This window comes from Pinus tabuliformis, chromosome 9 (genome assembly GCF_031772625.1).
Source record: "Pinus tabuliformis cultivar Carrire ecotype Pingquan chromosome 9, CPIR1, whole genome shotgun sequence".
Classification (NCBI taxonomy): Eukaryota; Viridiplantae; Streptophyta; class Pinopsida; order Pinales; family Pinaceae; genus Pinus; species Pinus tabuliformis.
This window is the reverse complement of record NC_142307.1, coordinates 496,982,054-497,004,217: the sequence shown is the minus strand read 5'-3', so window position 1 is coordinate 497,004,217 and position 22,164 is coordinate 496,982,054. Positions and strand designations below refer to the sequence as shown.

Here is a 22,164-nt window from a genome sequence, read left to right as displayed (position 1 = left end):
TGGAGAGTAGGAAACGGAGGGGGCCCCAAACTGAAGAGGGGGATGAAGAAGCCAGAGAAAGTCAAATGGGTGAAAACCCCAGTGAGGAGGAGGTGGAGGAGGGTGAACATGACCCTCAAAAAACTAAACAAGACCAAACTCCATTGTGGAAATATGTTCACAGGGCTGAAATAGGGAGAGGGGGTGGAACCACTAAATTTCATTGCCCCCATTGCAACACTGATTACACAGGTTCATACACCCGTGCTAGAAGACACCTCTGCGGGAAAAGGCCATGGGATGGAGAGAGACAAATAGGAATCAAAACTTGTGCAGCGGTGTCAACAGCAGATAGAGCCAAATACATAAAGGAAGAGGAGGACGCCCAATACAGAACAAAAAGATCAAGGGGTTTCTTTGAACCAAGCTCACAATCACAAAGAACTCCTTCAGCATCCTCCCAAGGCAGTGGATATGGACATGGAGGCATAGGGTCATCATCTTTAAGGCGTAGAACCATATCAGATTTCCTTGATGAGGGGTGTAAGAATGATGTGGATTCAAAAGTTTACAGGTTCCTCTATGCATGTGGGATAACATTCAATGTTCTACGCTCACCTTATTGGCACGAAATGGTTTCTACCATAAATGATGCCCCTAAAGGATACAAGAGCCCTAGGTATGACAAGGCAAGAACTGTTGGCCTTGATCATGAAAAAGCAAAAATATCACATTCTTTGAATAAAATGACAAGTTCTTGGACTGACAATGGGGTGTCCATTGTATCTGATGGATGGACAAATGTAAAAGGCAAGCCATTGATAAGTGTTCTTGTTGTGTCTGTTAGTGGTCCCATCTTTCTAGCTGCACATGATTACTCAGACAAGTTCAAGACCGCTATCAACATTACAGAAGCATTACTTGAAACAATTGAGCGTATTGGCCCATACAATGTCATCCAAGTCATCACTGATAATGCTCCTAATTGTAAGGCAGCGGGAGCAATTATTGAGGATAAATACCCGAACATATTTTGGTCTGGATGTTTCGTTCACATATTGAACCTTTTGTTGCATGATATTGTCAAAAACAAAAATGAACAATACCAATGGATTGGTGATTTGTACAAGAAGGGAAAACAAATGATAAAATTTATTACAAATCATAGCAATACCCATGGCCTTTTCCGCAGTCACTCGAGATTGGAGTTGCTGAAGATTGCGAGGACTAGATTTGGTAGCTATTACCTCACCTTCAGGCGCCTTTTGAAGGTAAGAGAGGCATTAGCTAGCATGGTATCAAGTCCACATTGGCAGGTGTTAAAGGAAAGGGCTACAAATGTCGTTGACATGGCAGGTTTTGAAACGATGGAGGAGGCCGCCCTTGATGGGCAGTTTTGGACAACTGTGAGGCAGGTATTGGATTTCACCAAGCCAATTTATCACATGATTCGGTTTGCAGATACAGACAAACCAGTGATTGGCGAGGTGTATAGCAAATGGATACCATGTTGGGGAAATAAAAGACATTGTTCATAATAGAGATCCCAACTTGTACAAACTAATTCATGATTGTGTGTGTGAACGATGGAATAGGCTTAACCTTCCACTACATTGCTTGGCGTATATCCTTACGCAAAATACTACTCTACATCTTGGTTGGGCCAACCTGCAGCAAGGGGTGGGGTTAGGACCAAACCCCATTTAGATCAAGAGGTAACTAAAGGATATCTGGAAGCATTAGAAAAGTTGGTGCCTGACAGGGAGGAATGTGCAACTGTGCGCCTTGAAATAGGCAGATACTTCAGTGGCACTGGTTTGTATGGTAACTTCCATGCAATGGACGACAAAGATAAATTTGATTCTCTCACATGGTGGGAAACATATGGCGGCCACGGACTTTTGCCAAAATTCGCAAAAAAAGTTCTTTCACAAGTTGTAAATTCTTCTTCTGCAGAGAGGTGTTGGAGCACCTACAGTTATATACATAATGTGAAAAGAAACAGACTCAACGAAAACCGAGCAGAAAGCTTGGTTTATGTGCACTACAACTTGAAGTTGTTGAGTCATTACTGTGATCGGGCTAATGAGGATCCCACATATAAAATTTGGGACAATCACCCAGAGGACGACAATTTGGAGGATGGCATTGTAAATATTGAAGAACTAGAAGAGGAACTTGTAAGGGATGAAAATGAAGCAGCTGCAGCAGCCATGCCACCTCCACCTCCACCATCCAGTAGCAGTGCTCGAGGCCCGAGTCTTGTTCCATTGTTGTCGCCACCTCCATCGACACCCTCGCGTGGAGGTTCTAGTTCTGGTCGTCGATCTATGCGGGAGACTCCTAGAAGACCACCATGACCTGCTTATACTCCTGGAGACTCTCGTGGCAAGGGCCACATGTAGATTTACAGTTTACTTGTCTTTTTTAGTTTCTATTAGACTTTAGTTTTCATAACTGTTGAGTTTTGAGTCCTTGACTCTTGACTCTTGACTCTTTCATATCATTATGATATTTTTTGTAAACACTATATCACTGTGACAATGAAAATTTGAAGTTTGAAGTTGGGCCTTGGCAATTATAACTCATTGGTAATGATTGTGAATTATGAATATGATGCTTTGTGAAAGACTAAAGTTGTTTCATTTCATCTCATTATTCATGTTTCATTTTATAAATTTTTAACATTTCATATCATGTTAACAGTTAGAAGTTAGGACTTAGAAATATCTTCGATATTACTTCTTGTAATGGTTAAACTTGGCTTACAAGTACAACTTTGGTGATCAATGATGATAAATGTTATTGAAATTTCAATCTGAAAGCTTGAAGTTGAAACTTTAATATTGAATTTGATGAATCATGATTTATAAGACTCAATATGTTGCAGTTGTAATATGTATTTTACTAACTTGTGGACATGGTTGATGACGATTATAATTTCTAGATGATTGATGTGATATGGTTCAATGATCAATTTATGTTTTTTTATGTTTTTTATGTCTATTTCATCATTCTACATGTTTTTGTTGACATATATGTATCAAAAATAAAAAAAATATAAAAAATATATATATTTTTAAAAAATCGCTCCCAGATTCGCTCCCAAACCGGGAGCTTCTGAAAATGGTCGCTCCCGCTCCCACTCCCGCTCCCAAGTAACATTGGTATCGACTATCAGGCTCTAATTAAGAAGACCTTGAAGAACAAATACCCCATTCCACGCATAGATGAGCTGATGGACGAGCTTAGAGGAGCTAAATGCTTCTCTTAGCTAGATCTGCGTTCGAGGTATCACCAGATCCGCATGAGGGAGCAGGATATCCGAAGACTGCTTTTCGCTGCCATTATGGACATTTTGAGTTCGTGGTGATGCCCTTTGGGCTAACCAACACTCTAGCTACATTCCAGTCTTGTATGAACCACGTATTCTGTGGGCAGCTGAGATGCTTTGTCCTAGTTTTCTTCGATGACATACTCATATACAACAGGACATGGGAGGAGCACCTTTAGCATTTGGAGGAAGTGCTTCGCATACTTGAGGTGCAGTAGTTGTATGTGAAGATGTCCAAATGTGAGTTTGCACTAATGGAGATGTTGTACCCGGGGCATGCGATTGGGGAAGATGGAGTGAAGGCGCATCAGGAGAAGATTCAGGGTATATTGGATTGGCCCACACCCAGGATCGTGACAGAGTTGAGGGGGTTCTTGGGCATTTGTACATATTACAATATATTTGTGAGAGGGTTCTCACAGCTTGCACCACCTCTTACGGATTTAACAAAGAGGGGAGATTTTGAGTGGACGCAGGTGGCAAAGGAGGAGGATTTTGAGCGCCTCAAGAGGCTCATGAGCAACTGCCCAGTCTTAGGCTTTAGCCTTGCCAGATTTCACACGACCCTTTGTGTTGGAGTGTGATGACTCCAATGAACGGGTTAGGGCCATTTTGACACAGACAGGGCCATCCTATTGCGTTTGAGAGAAGGAAATTGATGCCTCATGAGTGGTTGTACCTATGTACAAGGAGATGTTGGCAGTGATGCATGCACTAGCCAAATTCAGACAATATCTAGTGGGTAGTCGGTTCAAAGTGAAGAGTGAAGACTCATCACAACAGCCAATGTGGTAGCAGTGCCCCCTCTACGAGACCAACATCATTGTCTTTGATGGATGTCACACAAGATTGGAAGACTCAAGTATTGGTTGAGTACTCTAAGGACAGGCAAGCTTGTGATATTTTGGATGGCACACACCGAGATGATCGATTCTAGGTGATGGAAAATGTGATTTACTACAAGGACCGGATCTATCTAGTGCCAGGATCTTAGCTGAAGGAGAGGATCATGCAGTCAGCCAATGATTCTCCACTAGCAGGGCACCCAGGCTTCCTCGAGACGTACCATGCTGTCAGGGAGAGATTCTCTTGGTGACGGCTCAAAGGAGATGTTTTGAAGCACGTGAGGGAGTGCGTGGATTGCCAGAGAAACAAGGGAGCTGGCCCACCCGATCGGTTTGCTACAGTCGCTCCCCATTCCAAAGAGGAAGTGGGAGAGCGTATCGATGGACTTCATCACCGGGCTTCCAGTTGCGCAGGGGCGAGACTGCATTTATGTGGTGGTTGACAAATTGACCAAGTTTTCCCACTTCTTTGTTATTTCATCGAGATCTTCAGCCTCCCAAGTGGCTGAGTTAATCTTTCAGGAGGTTTTCCTGGTTGCATGGTCTTCCTAAGATCATTGTGAGTGACAGGGACAGCAGATTTATGGGGGCTTTTTGACAGGAGCTATTCCAACTAGTGGGGATAGAGCTTACACCCAGGACTAGCTATCAACCCCAAACTGATGGGTAGACAGAGACTGTGAACAAATGGTTGGAAGGGTACTTGCGCAACTACGTGACTGGGCAGCAGAGAGCGTGGGTCAAGTGGCTACATCTCGAGGAGTTCTGCTACAACACAACTTATCATATGTCCATTGGTATGTCCCCTTTCTAAGCTCTTTATGGATACAGTGCCCTTACTTTTTCCGACATGGTGTTTGGAGATAGCAGGTCCCCAAGGGCCAAGGATTGGGTTCAAGAGAGCCAGGAGATTCTCTAGGCTCTCAAGAACAATTTGCAGGTGGCCCAAAATTAACAAAAGATATATGTTGATAAGCACAGGGTGGAGAGACATTTCGAAGTAGGGGACATGGTCTACCTACGTTTGCAGCCGTACAGACAGTCTTCACTCAAGCCAAAGGGTGTAGACAATTTGCAGCCACGCTTCTATGGGCCTTACCGGGTGGTCAGGAAGGTAGGCGATGTGGCTTATGAGTTGGAGTTGCCTTCGAAGAGCCGATTCATAACATGTTCCATGTCTCATGCCTAAAAAAGGCATTGGGACAGCATGTCGTAGCAGCAACCGAGTTGCCTTTGTTGGATGATAAGGGAGCATTTGATTTTGACACCAAAGCTCATACTAGAGACCCAGGAGAGGAAGTTGAAAAACAGGGTGGTCGTGGAGCTTTTGATCGAGTGGAATGATTTACAGAAGGAGGCTGCTACATGGGAGAATGAGCAGAATTTACAGCGTCCAGTTTTACAATATTGGGGTCAAGCAACATCCGGGAGGGGAGCACTATAATATTCCTTCCTAAATTTTCCTAATATTTGGAAAATAAAATTTTGACAATTTTGATTAATACTAGCTCAATGCAAATTTTGGTGGAAAACATACAAGAAATACTTTATTTGCATGATAGTGGAATATGGGGCCCGCAAGAAGTACGCACTTGGGGAAGAAGGAATTCGAATTCCTTGAGGCAAATCGAATTTGTGGGGTGACCCACAAGGAATGCATGGCCAACAATTATAAAAGAAAGGAATGAGGGAACAATACAAGGTCTTTTGTCTAGTTGAAAATCAAATTTGCTTTAATTGTTCAACTAAGCCAATATGTTGTTGTTTAGCACAAGGGCTTCCCAAGGAGAGAAGCTCAACCTTTGTTTGCTAGACTTCGAGCGCTGTCAAGAAATTGACAAGAGAAGCTACAAGGGTGTTTTTCCATCATTTTCAAGAGTGTGGAGGGCAGCTACAGCCAAAGGGACCAGCCTACATGCAGTTCTCACTTCCTCATACGCAGGACTGCGTCATCTCCTCCCTTAGTGCACAGTCATTGTACTGAGACATTTTGGGGCAGTATCATCCAGGAGAGTTTGGAGTTGGGGTGCTAGCAAATCATTTGGAGGGCCATTTAAGAAGGATTACTGGAGTTGGGAGAGCAGAGATTGACAGGATCAGTCACAGTTACAGAATTCGAAATTAGAGGAGGGTCAAGTTGTGAAGGATCAAATTTTGAAGGTTGGAACCAAAGGAAACCCTTTTTGGGTTTCTCAGGGTTTTGGGCAAGGAGCACTCTCGTAATTTTATAGAATTTTCTGGCAGCAGTGCATTTTTGGAGCAGCAGCGCAATTTTCAAAAGGAGCATGCTATTGTAGCTGTTTAGCTTTCTTGTATTCAACACCAGGTGCTTTTAGTTTGCCTTGTGCAAGCCCAAGTGCATTTTCTCCAACTCATTTGTACCACAGCAACTATTATTAATAAAATCTTGGCCAGTTTGTGGATTTGGAGAAATTTCTGGTTTGTGTATGTATTTCTGAAAACTTTTGTGTTGCTATCTTTGCATGTCCTTGTTATCATTGTGAAATTTCCATTAGGAATATTACATTTTTTGCCAGAAAAGCAGATGTACGGGCTTGAAACGTGTTTCAGGTCGTACTGGTTGTGTTTCAGCTTCATGAAACTTTCTCATACAGCTTGAAACCTGTTTCAGATCGTACTGGTTGTGTTTCAGCCTCATGAAACTTTCCCATACAGCTTGAAACGTGTTTCAGGCCCGTACCAAACTTGTTTCCGCATTTCGTTTCTGTTTCCATCCTGAAACGCACTCCAGGCCAACATTTCCTGCAACATAGTAATGATCTGATATAAAATTTTCGGTGGTGAAAAAAGTGTTTAGAATCATCTAACTTCACTTAGCTCTTGTTTCTTGCATCTTGTGGATCTTGGATAATTGATTAATTGTGTAATTGGGTGATTTTCTTATTGTTGCAATCATGTCCCTTGGCTGATCCATATTGCATTTCTGCATCATTGACATCTATTTGCAATCTTGCATTAACACACATAAGTGCTCTAACTGATTTGATAATTGTCTAATGAGATTGGCTTAACAAGTAACATTGTGATTAATGCTCTTGTTTCTCATTGATATCATTGATATGTGGATTCATTGCTTTCCATTAACAGTTCTTATGGATTTGTAATCTAAGTCACTCTTAGAGCACCTTAATCGAATTTGATCATAATTGTGATAAGAGCTCTAATTGTATCTAATTAGTATATTGATGATCCATTGTTTTAATGTTGAAAAGTTGCTAATTTTGTTAAGAAGCACTGATCTCATCATTTCGGTTGTCTATCTTTTAAGCAATTGTATATTGATATATTGGCAACATTTGTTGGCACCGTTTAATTTGAGCACTTTCTCATCGTGAAGGTTGTCAAGTACTTCATTGTTCTAGATTTAAATATCATTTTCTTTCAAACACTTAAGAAATTTAATAATCTTACCTTAAGAGTCTTCACTCATACTTTGCATTTGCACTTAGGCCTAGTTGTGCATTAATTAACTTACGTCATGTTGACCTTGCCGCCTACACCTACCTACAGTCATATTTTTAAAAATCGGTCTGCATGAACTGAAAACCGGTCAAACCCGCTGGTTGATTAGGCAATCAGGTCGAACCGGGCAAAAAACCCGGTTTAAGTGCTGACTTCGCCAAAAAAAATCAGAAAAACTGAACCAAACCAGTCGATTTATGACGGACCCGGTTGGTTTACGGTCAAACCAGCCAATTCCATCATAAACCAGCCGGTCTATAACGGAACCGGTAGGTTTATGGTCAAACCAGTTGGTTCCATCATAAACTGGTCAGTTTATTGCCATACCAGCTAGGGCCCCCACATAATGCAGTTTTGTGAGTTCAGAAGTTGTTTTGAGGGAAATTAGGGGTTGTTTTCCTCCAAAAACATCCCCTCCAAAAAAAGCATGCCCACCCTCTCATTTGCTTGACACATCTCAACCCTAGAAATGTCGGAAATTAATGGTAATGTTAAATTCTTAAAGTAAAAGTGACATTTCCTTTATTTTTCATTTTCATCGTTTTACTTAAATTGTTAATATTACCATGAAATGTCTCGGGATGTTTGAGAGTGGTTTTGGCCTCACTGGATTTCATATGGAGAAACTAGAATTTTATATTTCACTCAAAATTCAGTAGACTTAATGGTTTTAAGGATTTCATGGTCTGGGGATTTGCAATGTTTCCATTTGATTCTATCATGCGTGAAGGTATGAGATTGGCATTTGATCAAGAGCATGAAGCCCTTTAAGAACCTTGATGTTGGTTGCATTGATTGTTGATGTTGGTGGTATTGATTGTTGAACTCCTCTACCATGGCCTTAACAAGAATGTACCCTTCACTCAAAGGAAAACAATTGGTTAGGCATGCTAATCTTTTTCTACCACATAATAAGGTTGAGGAGATGAACCCTTCTCTCAAACCAAAATCATTGGTTAGGAATTTTAAACTTTTTCAATTTCTATCATGTTATAAGGTTGAGCAATCCATGTCTGAAGACTTTGAGCTAGATGATGTTTATGTATCTATTGTTGTTAATTTTAGATAACAATGGTATGTTCTATGATTTAGAGCAATTTACTTCAAGTTTTCTTATTAGCCCAACATCAATTTCCACATTAGCAATCACATTAACATTAACAGTAAATGCAAATAGAACATAAACAGTAAGCAGAAGACAAGCCAAGACAAGAGGACACAATATTTGGCGGATGCCAGGGAAAAACCACAATGTGGGGAAAACCCTTTGATCAAATCTTCTTATTATTCTTCAAAAGTTCAACAAAGAGAGAGAGAGTACATCATACAAAATTTAATTGCCTAATCACTGTAAAAACAGTCCAGTCAAACAGTAGTCAATAGAATTCCTGTTAGTCAAACCAGCACAAAGTCTCCTCCAAATTAGCTCAGTCAAACCCAGTCAACTCAGCCTCCAAAGGCAATCCAAGTCAATCTAAAACAATCCTAAAATTCTTGGTCAAACATGGTCAACACACCATCAACTCTGCGATCAAAGGGCCTATGCTCATCGCAAGTCAAACAGCCGCAAATTCCTCAATTTTTGTGCCAAAAGATACAACCTAAAGCAAACAAATTTTCTACCAAAAACACAGTCAAAGGAGAGGGTTTGACCAAAGATCAACGCTAGTCAACATCCCTGCAATAGCCCAAAAACAAATCTGCGATTTTCTGCATGTAATTTCCAGTCAACCCAAGTCAACGCATGAAGAAAGAGATGCTCCTATTTGTTGTACGAACCAATGAGAAGAAGAGATAGAAAGATGTGTGTTGATGTCTGTCCAAATGAGGAAAAGGCCTCTCCTATTTATACACAACGTTGAGGGTGAAGAGATACATCTGTTGGGCTTCATGAGCCTACATTTGACTGGAACCAACCATGACAATTTGTCCATACAAGAAACAAATTCATAATTCCATTTCTACTTGTCAGAATGAGATGATCTTTAAATCAATCCAGCACCCCTCGGAAAGAGGAATCCAATAAAAAGATCATCTCTATCATATGAGTTGTCCAAGGTGGAGTTTAGCCCTAGTTTCCAATTTTAACACTCCTCTCAACTAGGGAGAACTCCCCCTGCCAAACCATTTATCAATCTATACCATCTCTGTCATTCCTGCTCTGCTCTGTTAAACCATGAAGAAGAAATGATCGAGAGTGTATCATACCACTCTCCATTGACCCGAAGGCGGTCTCCATTGATCCCAAATCAATAACAAACATCCTAGCATAGGGAGTACAGCAATACACGATGCATCCATCGGTAGTGCTATGGTCTCTATCCTCATTTCCCTACTTATTGGCCAGATGAGAGGTACTTCCCATGAGTCCCAAACTGCATGGGTAGGATGTATCGGCAAGAGAAGGTGAACCACTCATCCTGCTCATATGCCATAAGAGAAGGTGAGCCACTCATCCTATGCATTTATCAACCATCATGGGGTATCATAAAAGAAGGTGAACCACTCACCTTGTACACAGGCACCACTAGGGGAAGGTGAACCACTCACCCTATGGTCGCTCATAGCTCCAAGAAGTACCCCAAGCCCCCCGAAGCTCCCAAAGCTCAATATCCAACTCGAACGGGACCCTCATAAGAGGGTCTTTCTGCGACTCCAAGTCATTCATGGAAGGATAAGACTTTGACCTTCCCCAAGGACTTCGTAAGAATATCAGTGAACTGTTCATCAGTCCCAATGTGATGGAGCCTTATTGCTCCCCGTTGTACCATATCCTAGATAAAGTGGTACCTTATATCAATATGCTAGGAGTAGTCATGAAACACAGGATTCTCAGAAAAGTGAATGCCACTTTGGTTGTCGTAGTAGATCACGGTGATATCCAGCACATATCCAAACAGCTCACTAAAGAGCTTCCTCAACCAAATAGCTTCACAGGAGGCCATACTTGCAGCAATGTAATTTGCCTCAGCGGTGCTTAAAGCAACATATTTCTGCTTCCTACTCATCCTGGATATCGAAGCAAAACCTAGTGAGAAGCAACATCGAGATGCATTCTTTCGATCCAACACATTGCCAGCCCAATTAGCATCAGAATAACCATGGAGCCTCACATTCCCGGCAGTGTATCTCAATCCATAAGTGATTGTGCCCTGAAGATATCTCAATTTATTCTTGGCAACAATCCAATGTATGTGCTGAGGCTCAACCATAAATTGACTCAATGTATTCACTTGGAAGAATATATCTGGACGGGAGTTCACCAAGAACATCATGGCCCCCACGAGTTGACGATACTCAAAAGGATTTCCCAAATCGGGCCCAACAGCACTTCCACATAGTTTTTTGAAGTTGAGTTCCATCGGAGTAGTCACAGACTTACAATCCACCATCTCAAATCTTTCAAGTAGCTTCACAATGTATTTTCCTTGAGAAAGGAAAACCTCACCTAGCTTTTGCCAGACCGCCAAGTCTAGGAAGTAGTGCATCAATCCTAGGTCCTTCATCTTGAATTCAAAAGCCAACTCCCTCTTACATTAATGAATGAGAGGGCCTGCACCTGTCAAAAAGCAATCGTCCACATAAAGTACCAAGATGAGAGGTTTATCATTTCCAACCTTGAAGTAAAGGTTAGGACCAGCTTCACTTCTTGAAAAACCCAACTTCATCAAATAGTTGTCGATCCTTTCATACAAAACCCGGGGAGCTTGCTTCAACCCATAGATGGCTTTCTTAAACCTACATACATGTGTCTCTTGATCTTGGACTTCGAACCCCCACAAGTTGCTCCACATAGACTTCCTCCTTAAATGAGCCATGCAAGAAGGCAACCTTGACATCCATTTGATGTAAAATTCTAAAATGAGAAACATCAGGTTTCTTACCGATGAAAACTTCTTCGAGAGTTTTGGAGTCCAATGCTTGATGTGGGCATCTATTTTGAACATACACGACAATGTTGGCAGCTTCCCCCCATAGGAACTTCGGAAGGCCTTGATCATGAAGCATGGCACGAGTGACTTGTATAATAGAACAATTCTTCCTTTCAGCAAGACCATTTTGCTCAAGAGTATATGCGGTATAGTCTCCCTCTTAATACCACCTTCTCTACAATAGTCATTGAACTCATTTGATTCATATTCGGTTCCATTATCGGTCCTCAATATTTTGTTCTTCGCTGTTTGATTCTCAACCAAGGCTTTGAAGGAGCAGAACCATTTTTCTTCAAGAAATAAATCCAAGTTTTGTGAGATAAGTCATCCACAAAAATAGCATAATATAAATATCCTCCCAAAGATATCACGAGAAACATACCAAATAGATCAAAATGAACTAACTGCAAAATGTCGATAGTCTTGCTATTACTTGAGGGGAATGGTCCCTTTGTATGTTTTCCTTTAGCACATCCTTGACAAACACCTTCATGTTCTACTTTAAATTCGGCCATACCTGTCACCATCTTCCTTGCATTGGGTAGAGCTTTATAATGAATATGAGCAAACTTCTAGTGCCATAATTCGGATTGAAGAGATGGACTTCCTCCAACTTGATATAGGTTGTCAACATTGAAACCAAGAGTAAATGCTTCTTTGAAAAGAAAAATCCAAACATTTACCTTTCCATCAATCAATGCCACCTTGAATCCTTTGTCCTCCATAGCCGAGATGGATACCAGGTCTATGAGCAACCATAGGGTGAGTGGTCAACACAGGTCAAACAGTTGCAAATTGCACGATTTCTGTGCCAGCAGATGTGGCTTGAAGACAACAAATTTTCTGCCTGAAAAACACAGTCAAAGGAGAGGGTTTGACCCTTGGTCAACACTAGTCAACGTCCCTGCAATAGCCCAAAAACATATCTGTGATTTTCTATATGTAATTTCTAGTGAACGCATGAAGAAAGAGATGTTCATGCTTATTGTATGAATCAATGAGAAGAAAAGAGACAAAGATGTGTGTTGATGTGTGCCCAAATGAGGAAAAGGCCTCTCCTATTTATACACAATGTTGAGGGTGAAGAGACACATCGGTTAGGCTTCATGAGCCTACATTTGACTGGAGCCAACCTTGACAAGGTATCCATACGAGAAATAAATTCATAATTCCATTTCTACATGTCAGAATGAGATGATCTTTAGATCAATCCTGCACCTCTCGAAAAGAAGAATCCGATAAAAATATCATCTCCATCATATGAGCTATCCAAGGTAAGGTTTGGCCCTAGTTTCCAATTTTAACACTTGTTGATGATCCCATTTCTAGTAGTGTTGAATCAATGATGAGTTTAATGAGTGACCATGTTGATCAATGATTTGTAGTTTTGATGTCTATTTCTATTACTACTACTACTCATACTACTACTAGTCTATACAGTGTCGAAGGCATCGGGTGGTTAGAACTGAAGGGGAGGACATTACTCAAGCCATAGCTCGCTTCCCCTTGGTTTCTCTCTCATAACCTATTCTAGAGACTAGCTTAAAAACAATTAAGAGGAAGGATACACTTAGATAGACATAATTTAAAATAGACCAAGATTTTGCATCTCACTTAGATTGTAAGATTTGTATTTCATATAGGATAGTGAAGCATTTTTGAAGTAGCAATTGTTCATCTAGTCACTTGGTAAATAATTCAATATAAAAAGCAAGTATTTGACTTCATTTAGGCAATGATATTTCAAGATAAATCTAATCCAATCTTTAAAATTTCTAAATTGACCCAAGTTGCCAGGCCATTCAGTTGTGTCTCTCGAACTTGTTGGTTATCAATAAGTCTCTCATCTTCACATTTCATAGGGACTACCCCCATAGCTTGTAGTAGGGAGACAACTAGAATGGAGAGGGTGGGGATCATAGTGACATCCCCCATCTTGAGTGTCGCATCTAGCTTGTACAATTTGAGCACCAATAGGGGACATCTTAGTATCTTTTGAATGATGATTGTATCTACGATCTTCTCTACTAGTCCTCTCATAGCATTCATGATCGCATCAACCTGAAGAAAGTAAGATATAATGTCTTCATATTCCTTCATCTTCAGGTGTTTAAACTGTCATCTAGAAGTTTGAAGCTTGGGCCCTTTGACCTTTTCATCTCCTTTATACACATTCTTGAGCTTATCTCGGATTTCTTGTGCGGATTTACAATGCATAACCTTGACAAATTTTGATCCTGTCAGTCCTCCTAGAATGGCATACATAGCCTTTGAATTACTTTCATAGTCTTCTTCTAACTAGATCAAGTGGAGTAGAGGTTAATACCTTGTATTCATTTAAAATGGCTTTCCAAACATCAATTCCTTGTGCTCCAGAAAACATAATTTTGTGCATTAAACAATGGCAGACCATGTTTGGTGTATTTTGCTTGCTTGTCCATGAGTCTTACTGAGATCTACCTTCCAATAGTCAAATTGTTTCTGAAGGCACCTGTTGTGATTCCAATTGTTGGAATATTCAACAATACTGAGAGCGAGGGTGAATTAGTATTAACAATTTTTAACTTCAAAAACTTGTAAATGCATCCACAAGTATAAATCAAAGCACATAAATATACAGAACACAAATATTTTTACTTGAAAGCCACAAAATGCTTTTCTTAATATATATATAAATGGTACATTCAAATTTATCAGCACCAACAAAAACAAAACACTGACTCCCCATTTTATCAGCACCAATTGAAAAATAAATGAATATAAAATATATATATATATATATATATATAAAAACACCAACTCCCTGATTTATTAGCACCAAAGCTTGTACCAGAGTCAATATTAGTCAAATTAAGTTTGCCCTTCAAGCAATTGCTCCTCTATCCTTCACACAGGAACTTGGCTTCCCAATCACGACCTTCTTAGCAACAAAACTTCCCTCAACAAATGATCGTTGAACTCAACCTCCTTATCAGCAAAACTCGACCTCAATAATCCCCAAACCAAGACTAAAACTTATATTTTAATGCACCTAAAATCAACCCTCAAGCAATTAGAACTCGACTTCTAGAACTCTATCACCTCCACAAGATTCGGTCTCCTCAATAATCAACAAAGTTAGATCTTCAAAACAAGCGTGAGTTTTGCCTTCTTTGTATCAGAACTTCGGTCCTAAAATTTGGCCTCAACAAGGACAGGTCCTGTTCTCAAGACAGGGAAAAATTCGGCCTTCCACACTAGAATTCGGCCCTCTGCAGAGATTTGAAATTCGACATCCGAATGGAACATAATTCTGCCCTCAAGAATAGGTCTATAATCAACCTTCTAACCAGGGCTAGAAATCTTCAAAAGGTGTGCCAAAAATCCTTCCAAAATAAGCCAGCAAAGAAAGAGAAACAAAAAAAACTTCCCGAATATGTTGAAAACCCTTCAAAAATGTGCCAAAAATCCTTCCAAAAAAGTCTCTCGATATCAGCTCCTCCTCACTTCTGGTTCATGAGGTAAGAACCTCAAAACTCCTTTTCTTCACTTGTTTGAACACATTCGAACTTGCTTGCAAACGACTTGAAATGCTCCTTCTTGTGCCTATTTTAGTGCTTTTGGGGTCTAGACTGGGCCTACTTGTCCACTTGTTGGATTGACTTGTGCAACTGGCAGAATGCGTAATGAATATTCAAAAAATCATTTTTCCTCAATTGTGCGGAGTTAGAGGGAGTGTCATATATGTTAGAAAATGATAAAGTGGTAGGTTACTAAACTCATTTTCTTTGACCTTGATAATTACTTGAGAATATTTATCTTCTTTATGTTCTTCTAATTAGATCTTTTCATCAAACAACATCAAGAAATAGCAACAACAAAAGAGGGCACAAATGTAGGCTCTCAAATAGGGCAAAACCCTCCCAGGGGGAAAAACCGGAAACTCTTTTCTTCTTAGAATTTGCTTCAAATGAGATACAAATAAATAAGCAAAGTTTTTCGGTAGAAATCACAAACACCCAATCCCTAGACCAAGTCCTTCTTCCAGTGCCAAATCAACCCTTCCTCAAGTCCTTGAATCCGCACTAAACTGCTAAACACTGCAACTTCGACCTACCTACTACAGCATAGCTACTCGACCTGCAACTTCAACCCAGCTTCTTCATCCTTGTAGCTTCTTAGAAACCCTAATGCAACCTTCTCCTGAGACCTACTTAGAGCAAGATAGTTCTCCCAAGGTCAACGAGGCCAAGATAAGGGTTTTCCCTCTTCCAGCTACAGATTTTGCACTTTCGTCCTCCTGCAACTCGAACCTGCAAGGTATGTTGGCTAAATATAAATTGCCTTGTTCAGGAGATATCTTGTAGACCAATATATGTTCTTATCAATGTTCCACCAAGGTTCCGGGACGAGGGGGCGAGGGAGCGCGGGTGCACGGGAGCAGCCTATGCAAAAGCTCCCTACCATTTTTTAGGAAACGTGGGGGAGCGTCAGGGTCTTAAAATTTTATAAATATAAAATATAATTTATTAATTGAGTCCACTATGACAATTTGGTTTGAATTGAAAAGCTGCAAAGCTTGATCATTGATATGAATATCATTTGACATTATCCAAATTTATAATATCATATAAAATAATAAATTTAAAATTCTAATTCAGCTTGGTCAAATTCTAATTTAGATTTTGGTCAGACAGAGGGAGAGCTTCAGCTTGATAAGGTAGCCACTGAATTCTGTGAAAAGGTAAATGAACAGATCAGGAACACTGCATTGGCAGTAGAAGGGGCAACTACAATGGGTTTTCCAGCTGTATTGGATCCAACAGCGAGAAAGTTTGTTATATTATATATAATATAGACAGTACACCATATGTTGAAAGAAGAGTTTTAGTTCCAGAAGAGATGAGAAGATCACATGAAAGAGTTTCTAACAGTTTACTATCAAATGACATTGACTGCAGGATGACCATCTGCGAACCAACTTGGGTGACCAACGATGGCATGGATAATTTGTCTACCTTATTAGAGCAATGCCATGCAGTTCAAACTTCAAACTGTATTTCAGGGGTGAAAATAATTTTCAAATCTGAGAATTCAAGCTGAGCCACTGTGCTCTATGTAAATTTTGTAAATGTATAAATTCATATATAACGGAAGTTCCTAAGATTTCTTGTTGCCCATACTATTTTGTCATGCTTGCAGTAAACGCATGTTAGTCTATAGTCCACCCAATTATTTCCCACATGACATAGGTGTTGCTTCCATAGTTTGTATGTCAAATGTCATGCAAATTAAAAACACAAACTGAATGTCTCATATTCTTTGCTTGTCACTCCAGTTATCTCCCCACTGTAATCTAGCCATCACTTGAGAAAAAAAGGAGAAGTTTTAAAAGGAAAATTCATGTACGTGCTATATGGTCCAGCAAATTTCCATGATACTGACCCTCTAAAATAACACTTGTTGAAACCAAAAGACAGCACAAGACATTATCCCCATACAGAACATGAGTAGCTTTGTACCACTTTAGGTCTATTAAATCATAAACTATAAGCAAGGCCATTTTTTTAGGAGCATGGGGAAACGTCCCCTCAGGGAAGGGAAACGTTTCCCTGGCACGTCCCCTCAAGTTTCCTTCATTTTGGGAGCGTGGGGAAACGTCCCCTACTCGTCCCCAAGTCCCCAGAGCGCGGGGGAGCGAGGAAACTAGACCCCTGGGGGGGGGGGGGGCGAGTCCCCGTGGAACACTGGTTATTATTCTCGGAGATAAGTTGTTGTTAGTTTGTGACAAATCACTAAAATCATTCTAAGCTGAAATTTAAGTCATACTAGTCGTTCATTAGTGATATTTTGATTGATGAAACAAATTTGTGCCATCACTGTATTATTTGAGGAATATTCACAGTTTCAAGCATTGTCTAAGGTTTGCAAAGTTGTAGTGTTGTATTCATGCTCCAAAATTTGATGTGTTTGTAACAGTGAATGAAGTTGCAAAGAGATTCTCTCGTGTAGTCGTGGCATCATCAGTTATAAAGGTATCAACAGACATCTCTAGACTTTATTATTGCAGAGACTTGAGAAGAAGGTTCACCAACAATAGTGAATACAGGCGTAGAGACATCAGCATATCAGATTCTACGTAGTCGGCTTAAGGTACAGAAGTTGCACAAATCTTTGATCAATTTTATCATCACATCATTTGACAGTAGTTTTGAAGAAGTTTTGTCGTTCATTGTATATCTGAAGCATATATCATCAGTAAGGGTTTCTAATGCATATCTTTGTAAGTGGGTCATTATCCCTGGTACAAGTGCCCATGGTTCATTTTGATTTTTTATTACTTTCAGGGTGGTTGGGTGGTACAAGGCAGGAGAGTGAAGTCTCCTTTAGGTTGTACCCTGAAAATACTTCAAGGTGGCATGATGGTGCTAGGGCAAGTTTGAGCTTGCAGGGTGTTAGAGCGTCCTTCCAGTAAAAGTTGTTAAAACAGGGTGCAGGAGCATACTTTCAGGAGATGGAGCTGCCTAATAAACTTGAATGTTTTTCTAGAGTACTAGGGAGTTGGGGCTTCCCTTTTCAGTTGGAGCTGAAGCACTTTTGTACTCACAAATATTGAAAAGTGTTCGGTGGTTTTTCTCCCGAAAGAGTTTCCACCTAAAAATCAATTGTTCATTGTTGTTGGTGATGTTTTATTTATTGTTTATGCTCTAAAAATTAATAATTTACCAATTGTAATAAGAAATATTGGTTCAGCCCCCTCTCAGTGTTTCCAACAACATCAAGGTACATAAAGGGCTTCGTGCTCTTGATTAAATGTCAATCGCATACCCTCATAGATGATGGAATCAAATGGAAACATTGCAATCCCCTAAATCCTAAAATCTTGAAAACTGTTAAGACTGTTGGATTTTGAGTGAGATCTAAAATTCTACTTTCTCCATAGGAAATTCAACGAGGACAGAACCACTCTCAAAAATACTAAAACAATTGAAGATAATGTTGAAATTTATAGCCAAGAGGAGCTGTTTTGGGAGTAAACCCGCTGGTTTCCTCCAAACCACCATTGAGGGTCCCAGACTCCCCCCACATATGTGAGATTTGATCGGGACAGATAGCGCTGGGGCTGGTCTGTACCAGTTAGGTACCTAACAAGCACAAACCGGCCCTCCAACCAGGTTTTTCTACAGGTTCATTACCTGGCCCTATCTGACCGGTTGGTTTGACCAATTAACAATTCATACCGGATGGCTTTTAAAACTATCGTACTACTACAGGCTCTTGGTCTGCTCAAGACTTTATGTTCCAAAAGGTAAGGACTTCAAACCAACTCAATCATGCTCAAAGAAAGTTCATGTACAATAGTACTGTACTCCAACTAATTCATGTTCCACAAATGAATGATGATTGTACTGAAACACTCACTGACCCAAAATTAATATATTACATGAAATACTAGAAAAAAATACTCCAGGGAAACCAATATCAATTTGCTTTTACCTGAGGAAATTGATAATTACGAAGCTTCACCACATCTCCAATTCGCTTAACAGCACGACTGCCCATGTCAGATGAGAATTCCTGCACAATATATTAACCAGTAATTAACTAAAGAGAAATAGTAATTACTAATTCTTACCCGCAATAAAAATATTCAACCAAAATGGAGTGAGATCATGATCAACACATTAGAATCAACTACAAGGACCTAGTTGCAACTGCCTTTTAAAATAGAACTAGCTAATTACCTGATCTCTGAAAACTGTAAGTCCTTCCTTTAAACTTAATTGAAACCAATCCCGGCATGTTACCCTGTAAATTTGGCACAAAGGCCAATTAGAACTAGGATGCTATGGAAAACAGACAGTAAGCCTTGTTAATTACTCCACCTTTCTGTTAATCTCGCAGAACAGCATATCCAAAAATATGCAGAATAAGAGGAACATTGAACTATTAAATAGTATGTGGCTTAAAACCCTTAGAATGACACAACTGCCAACAATTAAATACATACATAATGGACCTTCAACATAGTACATAATAAAACAGAAATAACAATGTACAGATCATATATGCAATATCGACATCTATGTTCATACTAAGGATTTATGACATGGTATATGAAGAAAGAATATATATATATATATATATGTCAGTTTACCTGTTACCAGTCCAGTTGTGGAAATACTGCCAAACACAGGAACACATTTGCAAAAGTCAGGTAAAATATGCAAACAGAACATGTTTACACAGATACAGCTGCAAAATACTGTTTAGTTGCATTAACTGTTTCATTAGCAAACCAATACCTCATGACCAATAACACCCAAGATAGCAGCATAGTCTGCATCCGTTGCAGTTTGTGGGGATGCCAAAACAAGCCTTGAATTAAATATCTGCATTTTAAAATGTGAAACAATCATGAGAAATTCATTTCAGAAATCTAATGGAAAGGAGTCATCAAAATCTCACAATTTGAAAACATATAGCCAACACTCAACAAAAACAAACATGAATGGAAAAGGCATTCTACATTAAGGCTCTTGTTCTCCATCGCTCCCCTGGTGGTAACCAGACAGTAAAAGAAAAAAATGAGATATAATGAAAGGCAGATAAATAGTAAAGAATTAACCGAAAAGATATCTTCAGAGTACCATATTATTCACAGAGCTACCTACACTTCAATAGAAATTCCCCTCGTGTCTAAATGATATTTTATCCATCTTTGCAATATACAAGGACTATAATGGCAGTATTTCTACATTATTTGAAAATTTAAATGTGTAGGTTTTATCATTGGCCTGCTAGTGAAATGCATTAAACTGAGAAAAACCTAAATTACACTAATAAAAAGCGAGTATTTATTCTATATCCAGAATCAGCATATCTCTTACATGTTAAAATCAGGTACTGCCACGATGTTAAATAGATCAAGGTCATATTCCAGACCAAAGACCTGGACAGAAAAGATAGATCAGTAAATATCCGGCAAACAATTTCAAATGCAATCTTACTTACTTCAGAAGTGACTGCATCTAAAATGTAAATGGATAATTTTTTATCGTACATCCTCATCCCATTTCATGGCCGCCTTAAGGGAATACATGGCATGAGCAGTCTTTGATATATCATCTGCAGGAGTCCAAATGCGAAGTGAAACTTGGCGTCCTGATCGTGTAATGAATGTATCATTTCTACTGACTAATTGGCCAGCAACCAAAGCAAATAGATAACAAGGCTTCTTGAAAGGATCTTCCCAGACAGCATAGTGTCTGCCATCCTGCACCACAAAAAGAAAACAGTGGTTAGATGCTAACAACACCACCAACATGAATTTTGAAGACCATGTCATTTATCTTGATTAAAACACACATACCTTCAGATCCCCCTGCTCTATTAGATTTCCATTAGACAATAGTACGGGAAACAGTGTTTTATCTGCTTCAACCCTAGTTGTAAATTTTGCCAATATATCTGGACGATCCTGCATTATATAGACATAAAAGGCATTCGATATGAAGTCCATCTAAGAATGGCAAAAGCATTCCTATTTCAGGATAGGTTAATGTGTTAATAATTGGACTGCTAAAACACCATGTATGCTGTGTTGTAACAATTTTGAATTCATTAGACATAAAATAGCCCAAATAGAAACTTTACATGGTATGAATTCCAAAGTTACACATACTTTCCACAAGAAAAATGATGCTTAACTGAACCATAATCTATTAAAGTTGATCAAGGGTCAATGAAGTACAATCAGTGATGATAGCATGTGAAAATGCAAGAGGCTACTCCAAAAGAAAGATAAAATAGATAAAAGATTGAAACTGCAAAAAAGGTCCAACATTAACAAAGGAGAAAGAATGAAATAAAGAATGCACTGCAAACTGTCATTAGACTACAATGAAGAAGGAGAAAGTGTGCCCTGCTGCATCCACCATCAAGAAGGCAAGGGCCCATGTCTGGAAGAAGTAAGAATATGGTTTGGTGACCTTGACAGAAGTTTCAGAACCACAAGCATATATTCTCCTAAAACGCATGGCCTAGGGAAAAAATACTCATAATCAGGGTATGGCCCAAGTTAGGTCATCGAGCAAGCCTATGTTGAGTGGTGATAATCCTTTGTGATCTCATGGTAACCCAACCAACCCTATGGCATGTCACAATACAAAGTCAATTTTTGAAAGAAATGTGTAAATTGTAAGTTGGGTATCCAAGGTGCACACATCTACTTCTAGGTTGCATGTACCTCTTCGAGTGGCACATACACTACTTGAGGTGTGGACTTGATTGTCATACAATCCTCTGCACACAATTAGAGGTGGCACACACATCCTTCAATATGATTTAGGTTGCCTCTTCTATTTTAGGGACATCCCTAGTTCCTTATTACAACCATGCCAACCCATGTAACAAATCCTTGATATAGGGCTATCAACCCCTGTAATGAATCTCGATTATGGGGATGTCACCACTTGTTACAAATCCTTGTCACAAGATTTTAAGCCCCCCATAATAGCCATATCCCTCTTACAAGGGCATCATCAACACTCATAACATTGATCCAGTGTTGAGTACAACCCAATGTTACACAATGAAAAGCTCACCAAGG

The 22,164-nt window shown here is 39.6% G+C and overlaps 1 protein-coding gene across 1 annotated transcript in view; it reads right to left on the bottom strand.

Moving 5' to 3' along the window:
* The window catches only part of LOC149149381 (Peptidase M1 family protein), a 206,057-nt gene that overhangs the window by 112,373 nt on the left and 71,520 nt on the right, over positions 1–22,164 (bottom strand). Inside the window, exons 10-17 of the mRNA XM_089438372.1 lie at positions 20,926–21,033; positions 20,617–20,829; positions 20,444–20,505; positions 20,083–20,110; positions 19,859–19,945; positions 19,711–19,736; positions 19,298–19,361; positions 19,050–19,130 (exon numbers count right to left, since the gene is read on the bottom strand). Of these exons, the coding sequence (XP_089294498.1) occupies positions 19,050–19,130; positions 19,298–19,361; positions 19,711–19,736; positions 19,859–19,945; positions 20,083–20,110; positions 20,444–20,505; positions 20,617–20,829; positions 20,926–21,033 (669 nt within the window). The remainder of the gene's footprint in view (positions 1–19,049; positions 19,131–19,297; positions 19,362–19,710; positions 19,737–19,858; positions 19,946–20,082; positions 20,111–20,443; positions 20,506–20,616; positions 20,830–20,925; positions 21,034–22,164) is intronic.